The 11,766-nt window shown below is 36.1% G+C and overlaps 2 protein-coding genes across 2 annotated transcripts; both read right to left on the minus strand.

Annotated features, from left to right (window-relative positions):
• Positions 1 to 1,242: 1,242 nt before the first annotated feature.
• LOC132870027 (putative gustatory receptor clone PTE01) lies at positions 1,243 to 2,238 on the minus strand. Its single transcript, XM_060903569.1, has one exon. The coding sequence runs from the start codon at positions 2,236 to 2,238 to the stop codon at positions 1,243 to 1,245; it is 996 nt and encodes a 331-aa protein (XP_060759552.1).
• Positions 2,239 to 8,758: 6,520 nt separating this feature from the next.
• LOC132870028 (putative gustatory receptor clone PTE01) lies at positions 8,759 to 9,754 on the minus strand. The gene has a single exon (XM_060903570.1). The coding sequence runs from the start codon at positions 9,752 to 9,754 to the stop codon at positions 8,759 to 8,761; it is 996 nt and encodes a 331-aa protein (XP_060759553.1).
• Positions 9,755 to 11,766: the final 2,012 nt, after the last annotated feature.

Genomic DNA, 11,766 nt, shown 5'->3' on the forward strand with positions numbered 1-11,766 from the left:
CAACCCATAAAATATGGTGCATTTTATGTGGATTACTATTAGTGTATTAAATGGAAAATCTCAGCAAAATATCAGCAATAATAAACCTTCTTTGTGGACAAATAAAAATGTATCTCAAATAGTTTTGTAAATTTTTTGATGAACTTATTGCCTCTTGTATCCATTTAATAAAAAGGGCATATTAAATTACAGAGGCTTTGATAGTCAATAAACCACTGTAGTATTTCTGAACTACTGTATTAGATTGACTGACTGGTAGAAAGGAGACGACTGTTAGGGTGTTTTCAAAATGCAGTGGCTTGATATGAGTGATTTTGTACCAAAAGAACATAAATGTACAGTTGATGAGCAGTCAATGAATAATATTCAATATCTTCAAAAACATAAGAATTCAAAAAATTGCAAATGTTCAGGGTAGACCATGTTTAATGGAGTAGGTAACTAAAAAGAAAAATAAAGAGAATACTATATTTTGTTAAGCACATCATTGTTAAGATGTGTATTCTTCATTTGTAATGCATTAGGCAGGTCTCTTTAAAAACTCAGACAGCAAAACCTTTTTTCCCAAGCCCTCACATTAGGCACATCTTATGTCCAAATTAAAATTTGTGATGTGTCAATGCATAGAAATTGGTTAACAAAGACACCAATTTATAAAATGTTAAAATTTCATTTGTACCTGCACAGTTTTTTTTCCTTCTTTTCTTTCATGAATTATTAAAAAAGACAAGGTTTTTGCTAGGTTAATGCTAACATTTTCTTTGAATTTGGGAAACAAGCATACACTGTTTTTATGAATGCCCTATTGCATCAAACTATGACATGTTTAGTGCTATAAGTAAAATAAACATTTTATGAAGCCATAGTATATGGATGTCATTATATTTGAATGAAAAAAATTATTCAACAGCTTGTGTGTGTGTGTGTGTGTGTGTGTGTGTGTGTGTGTGTGTGTATAATATACACACACAAACAAAATAAAGAGACAAAATACTTCAATTTGTATGCGTACAAATTGAAGTATTTTCTCTCTTTATTTTGTTGTATTATTGCTCCTAGTTTGAGCACTCTTGTGTCTAAGGATTACCCTATTCTTTTTATTTATATATATATATAATGTGTGTGTGTATAAAGTGTGTGTGTGTGTGTGTGTGTGTGTGTATATAAAAAATGTGTGTATAATGTAAAAATAAAAAACGTGTTTTTCTCTTTACTCCGAACTCCTACCCATGGGTGAATTACCTATCCACTGGAAATGCCATGTATCACTACTGCTTTGACCCGTTTGTAAAGCACTTTAACAGCATGCAAGACCTCCTTTGTCTTTAAAGTATATATAATGGGGTTTAACATGGGTGGAATAGTCTGCGTCAGAGTAGAATTAATTATCCTAACATTGGGTTTTAAAGATGATGTAAGAACTGATATATTGGTGGCTAAATGTGGGACATAAAATAAACCCACTAAAATAAGGTGGGAAGTACAGGTTTTCAAAGCTGTTTTCCGCTCAAAGCCATGTGACATATTCATCAAGGCAATGCCAATACAAATATATGAAACAGTTATGAATATCACTGGAACACAAACCAGCACAGCAAAACAGACTATAGCTATGACATAATTTATAAATTTATCATTACAAGCTAAAATATAGGTAGGACCATGATCACAGAAATAGCTGTCGATGATTATAGATCTACAGAAGGACAATCTGGTTATCAGAGATATAAGAAGTGCAATGATAGTTATAGAGAAAATCCAGACAATAATGATGATTAAAGTCATTGCCGCTTTGTTAACAATGACACTGTACCTTAAAGGAAAACATATTGCAACTACCCTGTCATAGCCCATAACAAGCAGAGTAAGAGACTGCAAGGTCATAAAGAACAAGACAAAATACATGTTTGCCAGACAGGCTTCATATGCTATGACCTGATTCTCAAACAGAAAAGTATCAATAAGCTTTGGAATAAGAGCGGAGCTACCACCCAAATCAGAAAGAGCCAAGTTAAACACAGCAATATATTTTGCTGTATGGAGGGTACGCGCCAGATAGATGATGCACATTATGAAAGAATTCCCCAAAACTGTCACAGCAAAGACAGTGCAAAGAAATACATAGTAGTAGTTTGTATGTGGAATATTGTAAAATCCATTGATATAAAAAGCAGAAGGGCGAATAAATGTTGCATTTGCAGAGAGCAAAGGTGGTACAGAAGTCATGTCAGGTGTCATCTGGCAGTATAACCTATGGAAAACAATAAGAAGTACTTTTTATATATTGCTCCTATTTATATAGTGCAGTAATTGGAAAGACTCATTACTTGCATTAATTATCATAGAATAATTATATTTATTATATACATTAAATACACTAACAAATAATACATAGCAACAAATAATACATTTTATCAATAAATTGCATCAAAATACATGCTGAAGAAAGTATATACCTTTTTTTTTAATATTATACCTGGTCCCGTTAAGATAGCATATTAATAAACATACAGACATCAGTCATATTTATACTTTGTATGTGGTAATGTCAGATCTTTGACCACACCTCTGAACAAACAGAAAAGAGTGCAGCTAACCAAGTGGCTGGGCTCAGCAGTCATATGCTTATGAAATAAACTGAATAACAGTAATATGCTCACGTAATAGTTAATTGATGAATTGTGTGATATAAATATATATATATATATATATATATATATACACACACACACACATACATGGTGTGTGTGTGTGTGTGTGTGTGTGTGTGTGTGTATATATATATATATATATATATATATATATATATATATACACACACACACCATGTATGTGTGTGTATGTGTATATATATATATATATATATATATATATATATATATATATATATATATATATATATACACACAACCCCTATTCCAAAAAAGTTGGGACAAAGTACAAATTGTAAATAAAAACAGAATGCAATAATTTACAAATCTCAAAAACTGATATTGTATTCACAATAGAACATAGACAACATATCTAATGTCGAAAGTGAGACATTTTGAAATTTCATGCCAAATATTGGCTAATTTGAAATTTCATGACAGCAACACATCTCAAAAAAGTTGGGACAGGGGCAATAAGAGGCTGGAAAAGTTAAAGGGACAAAAAAGGAACAGCTGGAGGTCCAAATTGCAACTCCTTAGGTCAATTGGCAATAGGTCATTAACATGACTGGGTAAAAAAAGAGCATCTTGGAGTGGCAGCAGCTCTCAGAAGTAAAGATGGGAAGAGGATCACTAATCCCCCTAATTCTGCGGCGACAAATAGTGGAGCAATATCAGAAAGGAGTTCGACAGTGTAAAATTGCAAAGAGTTTGAACATATCATCATCTACAGTGCATAATATCATCAAAAGATTCAGAGAATCTGGAAGAATCTCTGTGCGTAAGGGTCAAGGCCGGAAAACCATACTGGGTGCCCGTGATCTTCGGGCCCTTAGACGGCACTGCATCACATACAGGCATGCTTCTGTATTGGAAATCACAAAATGGGCTCAGGAATATTTCCAGAGAACATTATCTGTGAACACAGTTCACCGTGCCATCCACTGTTGCCAGCTAAAACTCTATAGTTCAAAGAAGAAGCCATATCTAAACATGATCCAGAAGTGCAGACGTCTTCTCTGGGCCAAGGCTCATTTAAAATGGACTGTGGCAAAGTGGAAAACTGTTCTGTGGTCAGACGAATCAAAATTTGAAGTTCTTCATGGAAATCAGGGAAGCCGTGCCATTCGGACTAAAGAGGAGAAGGACGACCCAAGTTGTTATCAGCACACAGTTCAGAAGCCTGCATCTCTGATGGTATGGGGTTGCATTAGTGCATGTGGCATGGGCAGCTTACACATCTGGAAAGACACCATCAATGCTGAAAGGTATATCCAGGTTCTAGAGCAACATATGCTCCCATCCAGATGACATCTCTTTCAGGGAAGACCTTGCATTTTCCAACATGAAAATGCCAAACCACATACTGCATCAATTACAGCATCATGGCTGCGTAGAAGAAGGGTCCGGGTACTGAACTAGCCAGCCTGCCTGCAGTCCAGATCTTTCACCCATAGAAAACATTTGGTGCATCATAAAATGGAAGATACTACAAAAAAGACCTAAGACAGTCGAGCAACTAGAATCCTACATTAGACAAGAATGGGTAAACATTTCTATCCCTAAACTTGAGCAACTTGTCTCCTCAGTCCCCAGACGTTTACAGACTGTTGTAAAGAGAAAAGGGGATGTCTCACAGTGGTAAACATGGCCTTGTCCCAACTTTTTTGAGATGTGTTGTTGTCATGAAATTTAAAATCACCTAATTTTTCTCTTTAAATTATACATTTTCTCAGTTTAAACATTTAATGTCATCTATGTTCTATTCTGAATAAAATATGGAATTTTGAAACTTCCACATCATTGCATTCCGTTTTTATTTACAATTTGTACTTTGTCCCAACTTTTTTGGAATCGGGGTTGTATATATACACACATGCGCATATATATATATATATATATATATATATATATATATATATATATATATATACACACACACACACACACACACACACACACAAACAGTGGGGCAAAAAAGTATTTAGTCAGTCACCAATTGTGCAAGTTCTCCCATTTAAAAAGATGAGAGAGGCCTGTAATTTTCATCATAGGTATACCTCAACTTTGAGAGACAAAATGAGAAAAAAAAATACAGAAAATCACATTGTCTGACTTTTAAAGAATTTATTTGCAAATAAATACGTATTTGGTCAATAACAAAAGTTCATCTCAATACTTTGTTATATACCCTTTGTTGGCAATGACAGAGGTCAAACGTTTTCTGTAAGTCTTCACAAGGTTTTCACACACTGTTGCTGGTATTTTGGCCCATTCTTCCATGCAGATCTCCTCTAGAACAGTGATGTTTTGGGGCTGTTGCTGGGCAACACGGACTTTCAACTCCCTCCAAAGATTTTCTATGGGGTTGAGATCTGGAGACTGGCTACTAGGCCACTCCAGGACCTTGAAATGCTTCTTACGAAGCCACTCCTTCGTTGCCCGGGCGGTGTGTTTAGGATCATTGGCATGCTGAAAGACCCAGCCACGTTTCATCTTCAATGCCCTTGCTGATGGAAGGAGGTTATCACTCAAAATCTCACGATACATGGCCCCATTCATTCTTTCCTTTACACGGATCAGTCGTCCTGGTCCCTTTGCAGAAAAACAGCCCCAAAGCACGATGTTTCCACCCCCATGCTTCACAGTAGGTATGGTGTTCTTTGGATGCAACTCAGCATTCTTTCTCCTCCAAACACGACAAGTTGAGTTTTTACAAAAAGTTATATTTTGGTTTCATCTGACCATATGACATTCTCCCAATCCTCTTCTGGATCATCCAAATGCTCTCTAGCAAACTTCAGATGGGCCTGGACATGTACTGGCTTAAGCACGGGGACACGTCTGGCACTGCAGGATTTGAGTCCCTGGCGGCATAGTGTGTTACTGATGGTAGCCTTTGTTACTTTGGTCCCAGCTCTCTGCAGGTCATTCACTGGGTCCCCCCATGTGGTTCTGGGATTTTTGCTCACCGTTCTTGTGATCATTTTGACCCCACGGGGTGAGATCTTGTGTGGAGCCCCAGATCGAGGGAGATTATCAGTGGTCTTGTATGTCTTCCGTTTTCTAATAATTGCTCCCACAGTTGATTTCTTCACACCAAGCTGCTTACCTATTGCAGATTCAGTCTTCCCAGCCTGGTGCAAGTCTACAGTTTTGTTTCTGGTGTGCTTTGACAGCTCTTTGGTCTTGGCCATAGTGGAGTTTGGAGTGTGACTGTTTGAGGTTGTGAACAGGTGTCTTTTATACTGATAACGAGTTAAAACAGGTGCCATTAATACAGGTAATGAGTGGAGGACAGAGGAGCCTCTTAAAGAAGTTGTTACAGGTCTGTGAGAGCCAGAAATCTTGCTTGTTTGTAGGTGACCAAACACTTATTTTACCGAGGAATTTACCAATTAATTCATTAAAATTCCTACAATGTGATTTCCTGGATTCTTTCCTCCCATTCTGTCTCTCATAGTTGAGGTATACCTATGACGAAAATTACAGGCCTCTCTCATCTTTTTAAGTGGGAGAACTTGCACAGTTGGTGGCTGACTAAATACTTTTTTGCCCCACTGTGTGTGTGTGTGTGTGTGTGTGTGTGTGTGTATATATACACACACAGTGGTGCTTGAAAGTTTGTGAACCCTTTAGAATTTTCTATATTTCTGCATAAATATGACCTAAAACATCATCAGATTTTCACACAAGTCCTAACAGTAGATAAAGAGAACCCAGTTCAACAAATGAGACAAAAATATTATACTTGGTCATTTATTTATTGAGGAAAATGATCCAATATTACATATCTGTGAGTGGCAAAAGTATGTGAACCTCTAGGATTAGCAGTTAATTTGAAGGTGAAATTAGAGTCACATGTTTTCAATCAATGGGATGACAATCAGGTGTGAGTGGGCACCCTGTTTTATTTAAAGAACAGGTATCTATCAAAGTCTGATCTTCACAACACATGTTTGTAGAAGTGTATCATGGCACGAACAAAGGAGATTTCTGAGGACCTCAGAAAAAGTGTTGTTGATGCTCATCAGGCTGGAAAAGGTTACAAAACCATCTCAAGAGTTTGGACTCCACCAATCCACAGTCAGACAGACTGTATACAAATGGAGGAAATTCAAGACCATTGTTACCCTCCTCAGGATTGGTTGACCAACAAAGATCATCCCAAGAGCAAGGCATGTAATAGTTGGCGAGGTCACAAAGGACCCCAGGGTAACTTCTAAGCAACTGAAGGCCTCTATCACATTGGCTAATGCTAATGTTCCTGAGTCCACCATCAGGAGAACACTGAACAACAATGGTGTGCATGGCAGGGTTGCAAGGAGTAAGCCACTGCTCTCCAAAAAGAACATTGCTGCTCATCTGCAGTTTGCTAAAGATCATGTGGACAAGCCAGAAGGCTATTGGAAAAATGTTTTGGGATGGATGAGACCAAAATAGACCTTTTTGGTTTAAATGAGAAGCGTTATGTTTGGAGAAAGGAAAACACTGCATTCCAGCATAAGAACCTTATCCCATCTGTGAAACATGGTGGTGGTAGTATCATGGTTTGGGCCTGTTTTGCTGCATCTGGACCAGGATGACTTGCCATCATTGATGGAACAATGAATTCTGAATTATACCAGTGAATTCTAAAGGAAAATGTCACATGACCCAAAATTCATTAATTATTCTCTTATTTAAAAAAAAAACCTGTTCTTTGCTGTTCATCTACATTTAAGTGCACTAAAATTAGCTTAAAATAGTGATGTCCTGAGTCAGCTTTTGCTCATCTAAAAAGATGACTACTCGACTACCTTCATAACTTTTTTATTTAAACCTTTTTAACTACTGAGCAACAAGTAAAAATGAATTGTCACACAACCCATAAAATATGGTGCATTTTATGTGGATTACTATTAGTGTATTAAATGGAAAATCTCAGCAAAATATCAGCAATAATAAACCTTCTTTGTGGACAAATAAAAATGTATCTCAAATAGTTTTGTAAATTTTTTGATGAACTTATTGCCTCTTGTATCCATTTAATAAAAAGGGCATATTAAATTACAGAGGCTTTGATAGTCAATAAACCACTGTAGTATTTCTGAACTACTGTATTAGATTGACTGACTGGTAGAAAGGAGACGACTGTTAGGGTGTTTTCAAAATGCAGTGGCTTGATATGAGTGATTTTGTACCAAAAGAACATAAATGTACAGTTGATGAGCAGTCAATGAATAATATTCAATATCTTCAAAAACATAAGAATTCAAAAAATTGCAAATGTTCAGGGTAGACCATGTTTAATGGAGTAGGTAACTAAAAAGAAAAATAAAGAGAATACTATATTTTGTTAAGCACATCATTGTTAAGATGTGTATTCTTCATTTGTAATGCATTAGGCAGGTCTCTTTAAAAACTCAGACAGCAAAACCTTTTTTCCCAAGCCCTCACATTAGGCACATCTTATGTCCAAATTAAAATTTGTGATGTGTCAATGCATAGAAATTGGTTAACAAAGACACCAATTTATAAAATGTTAAAATTTCATTTGTACCTGCACAGTTTTTTTTCCTTCTTTTCTTTCATGAATTATTAAAAAAGACAAGGTTTTTGCTAGGTTAATGCTAACATTTTCTTTGAATTTGGGAAACAAGCATACACTGTTTTTATGAATGCCCTATTGCATCAAACTATGACATGTTTAGTGCTATAAGTAAAATAAACATTTTATGAAGCCATAGTATATGGATGTCATTATATTTGAATGAAAAAAATTATTCAACAGCTTGTGTGTGTGTGTGTGTGTGTGTGTGTGTGTGTGTGTGTGTGTGTATAATATACACACACAAACAAAATAAAGAGACAAAATACTTCAATTTGTATGCGTACAAATTGAAGTATTTTCTCTCTTTATTTTGTTGTATTATTGCTCCTAGTTTGAGCACTCTTGTGTCTAAGGATTACCCTATTCTTTTTATTTATATATATATATAATGTGTGTGTGTATAAAGTGTGTGTGTGTGTGTGTGTGTGTGTGTATATAAAAAATGTGTGTATAATGTAAAAATAAAAAACGTGTTTTTCTCTTTACTCCGAACTCCTACCCATGGGTGAATTACCTATCCACTGGAAATGCCATGTATCACTACTGCTTTGACCCGTTTGTAAAGCACTTTAACAGCATGCAAGACCTCCTTTGTCTTTAAAGTATATATAATGGGGTTTAACATGGGTGGAATAGTCTGCGTCAGAGTAGAATTAATTATCCTAACATTGGGTTTTAAAGATGATGTAAGAACTGATATATTGGTGGCTAAATGTGGGACATAAAATAAACCCACTAAAATAAGGTGGGAAGTACAGGTTTTCAAAGCTGTTTTCCGCTCAAAGCCATGTGACATATTCATCAAGGCAATGCCAATACAAATATATGAAACAGTTATGAATATCACTGGAACACAAACCAGCACAGCAAAACAGACTATAGCTATGACATAATTTATAAATTTATCATTACAAGCTAAAATATAGGTAGGACCATGATCACAGAAATAGCTGTCGATGATTATAGATCTACAGAAGGACAATCTGGTTATCAGAGATATAAGAAGTGCAATGATAGTTATAGAGAAAATCCAGACAATAATGATGATTAAAGTCATTGCCGCTTTGTTAACAATGACACTGTACCTTAAAGGAAAACATATTGCAACTACCCTGTCATAGCCCATAACAAGCAGAGTAAGAGACTGCAAGGTCATAAAGAACAAGACAAAATACATGTTTGCCAGACAGGCTTCATATGCTATGACCTGATTCTCAAACAGAAAAGTATCAATAAGCTTTGGAATAAGAGCGGAGCTACCACCCAAATCAGAAAGAGCCAAGTTAAACACAGCAATATATTTTGCTGTATGGAGGGTACGCGCCAGATAGATGATGCACATTATGAAAGAATTCCCCAAAACTGTCACAGCAAAGACAGTGCAAAGAAATACATAGTAGTAGTTTGTATGTGGAATATTGTAAAATCCATTGATATAAAAAGCAGAAGGGCGAATAAATGTTGCATTTGCAGAGAGCAAAGGTGGTACAGAAGTCATGTCAGGTGTCATCTGGCAGTATAACCTATGGAAAACAATAAGAAGTACTTTTTATATATTGCTCCTATTTATATAGTGCAGTAATTGGAAAGACTCATTACTTGCATTAATTATCATAGAATAATTATATTTATTATATACATTAAATACACTAACAAATAATACATAGCAACAAATAATACATTTTATCAATAAATTGCATCAAAATACATGCTGAAGAAAGTATATACCTTTTTTTTTAATATTATACCTGGTCCCGTTAAGATAGCATATTAATAAACATACAGACATCAGTCATATTTATACTTTGTATGTGGTAATGTCAGATCTTTGACCACACCTCTGAACAAACAGAAAAGAGTGCAGCTAACCAAGTGGCTGGGCTCAGCAGTCATATGCTTATGAAATAAACTGAATAACAGTAATATGCTCACGTAATAGTTAATTGATGAATTGTGTGATATAAATATATATATATATATATATATATATATATATACACACACACACACATACATGGTGTGTGTGTGTGTGTGTGTGTGTGTGTGTGTGTATATATATATATATATATATATATATATATATATATATATATATATATATATATATACACACAACCCCTATTCCAAAAAAGTTGGGACAAAGTACAAATTGTAAATAAAAACAGAATGCAATAATTTACAAATCTCAAAAACTGATATTGTATTCACAATAGAACATAGACAACATATCTAATGTCGAAAGTGAGACATTTTGAAATTTCATGCCAAATATTGGCTAATTTGAAATTTCATGACAGCAACACATCTCAAAAAAGTTGGGACAGGGGCAATAAGAGGCTGGAAAAGTTAAAGGGACAAAAAAGGAACAGCTGGAGGTCCAAATTGCAACTCCTTAGGTCAATTGGCAATAGGTCATTAACATGACTGGGTAAAAAAAGAGCATCTTGGAGTGGCAGCGGCTCTCAGAAGTAAAGATGGGAAGAGGATCACTAATCCCCCTAATTCTGCGGCGACAAATAGTGGAGCAATATCAGAAAGGAGTTCGACAGTGTAAAATTGCAAAGAGTTTGAACATATCATCATCTACAGTGCATAATATCATCAAAAGATTCAGAGAATCTGGAAGAATCTCTGTGCGTAAGGGTCAAGGCCGGAAAACCATACTGGGTGCCCGTGATCTTCGGGCCCTTAGACGGCACTGCATCACATACAGGCATGCTTCTGTATTGGAAATCACAAAATGGGCTCAGGAATATTTCCAGAGAACATTATCTGTGAACACAGTTCACCGTGCCATCCACTGTTGCCAGCTAAAACTCTATAGTTCAAAGAAGAAGCCATATCTAAACATGATCCAGAAGTGCAGACGTCTTCTCTGGGCCAAGGCTCATTTAAAATGGACTGTGGCAAAGTGGAAAACTGTTCTGTGGTCAGACGAATCAAAATTTGAAGTTCTTCATGGAAATCAGGGAAGCCGTGCCATTCGGACTAAAGAGGAGAAGGACGACCCAAGTTGTTATCAGCACACAGTTCAGAAGCCTGCATCTCTGATGGTATGGGGTTGCATTAGTGCATGTGGCATGGGCAGCTTACACATCTGGAAAGACACCATCAATGCTGAAAGGTATATCCAGGTTCTAGAGCAACATATGCTCCCATCCAGATGACATCTCTTTCAGGGAAGACCTTGCATTTTCCAACATGAAAATGCCAAACCACATACTGCATCAATTACAGCATCATGGCTGCGTAGAAGAAGGGTCCGGGTACTGAACTAGCCAGCCTGCCTGCAGTCCAGATCTTTCACCCATAGAAAACATTTGGTGCATCATAAAATGGAAGATACTACAAAAAAGACCTAAGACAGTCGAGCAACTAGAATCCTACATTAGACAAGAATGGGTAAACATTTCTATCCCTAAACTTGAGCAACTTGTCTCCTCAGTCCCCAGACGTTTACAGACTGTTGTAAAGAGAAAAGGGGATGTCTCACAGTGGTAAACATGGCCTTGTCCCAACTTT

The sequence above is a fragment of the Neoarius graeffei genome, chromosome 21 (assembly GCF_027579695.1).
Source record: "Neoarius graeffei isolate fNeoGra1 chromosome 21, fNeoGra1.pri, whole genome shotgun sequence".
NCBI classification, from domain to species: domain Eukaryota; kingdom Metazoa; phylum Chordata; class Actinopteri; order Siluriformes; family Ariidae; genus Neoarius; species Neoarius graeffei.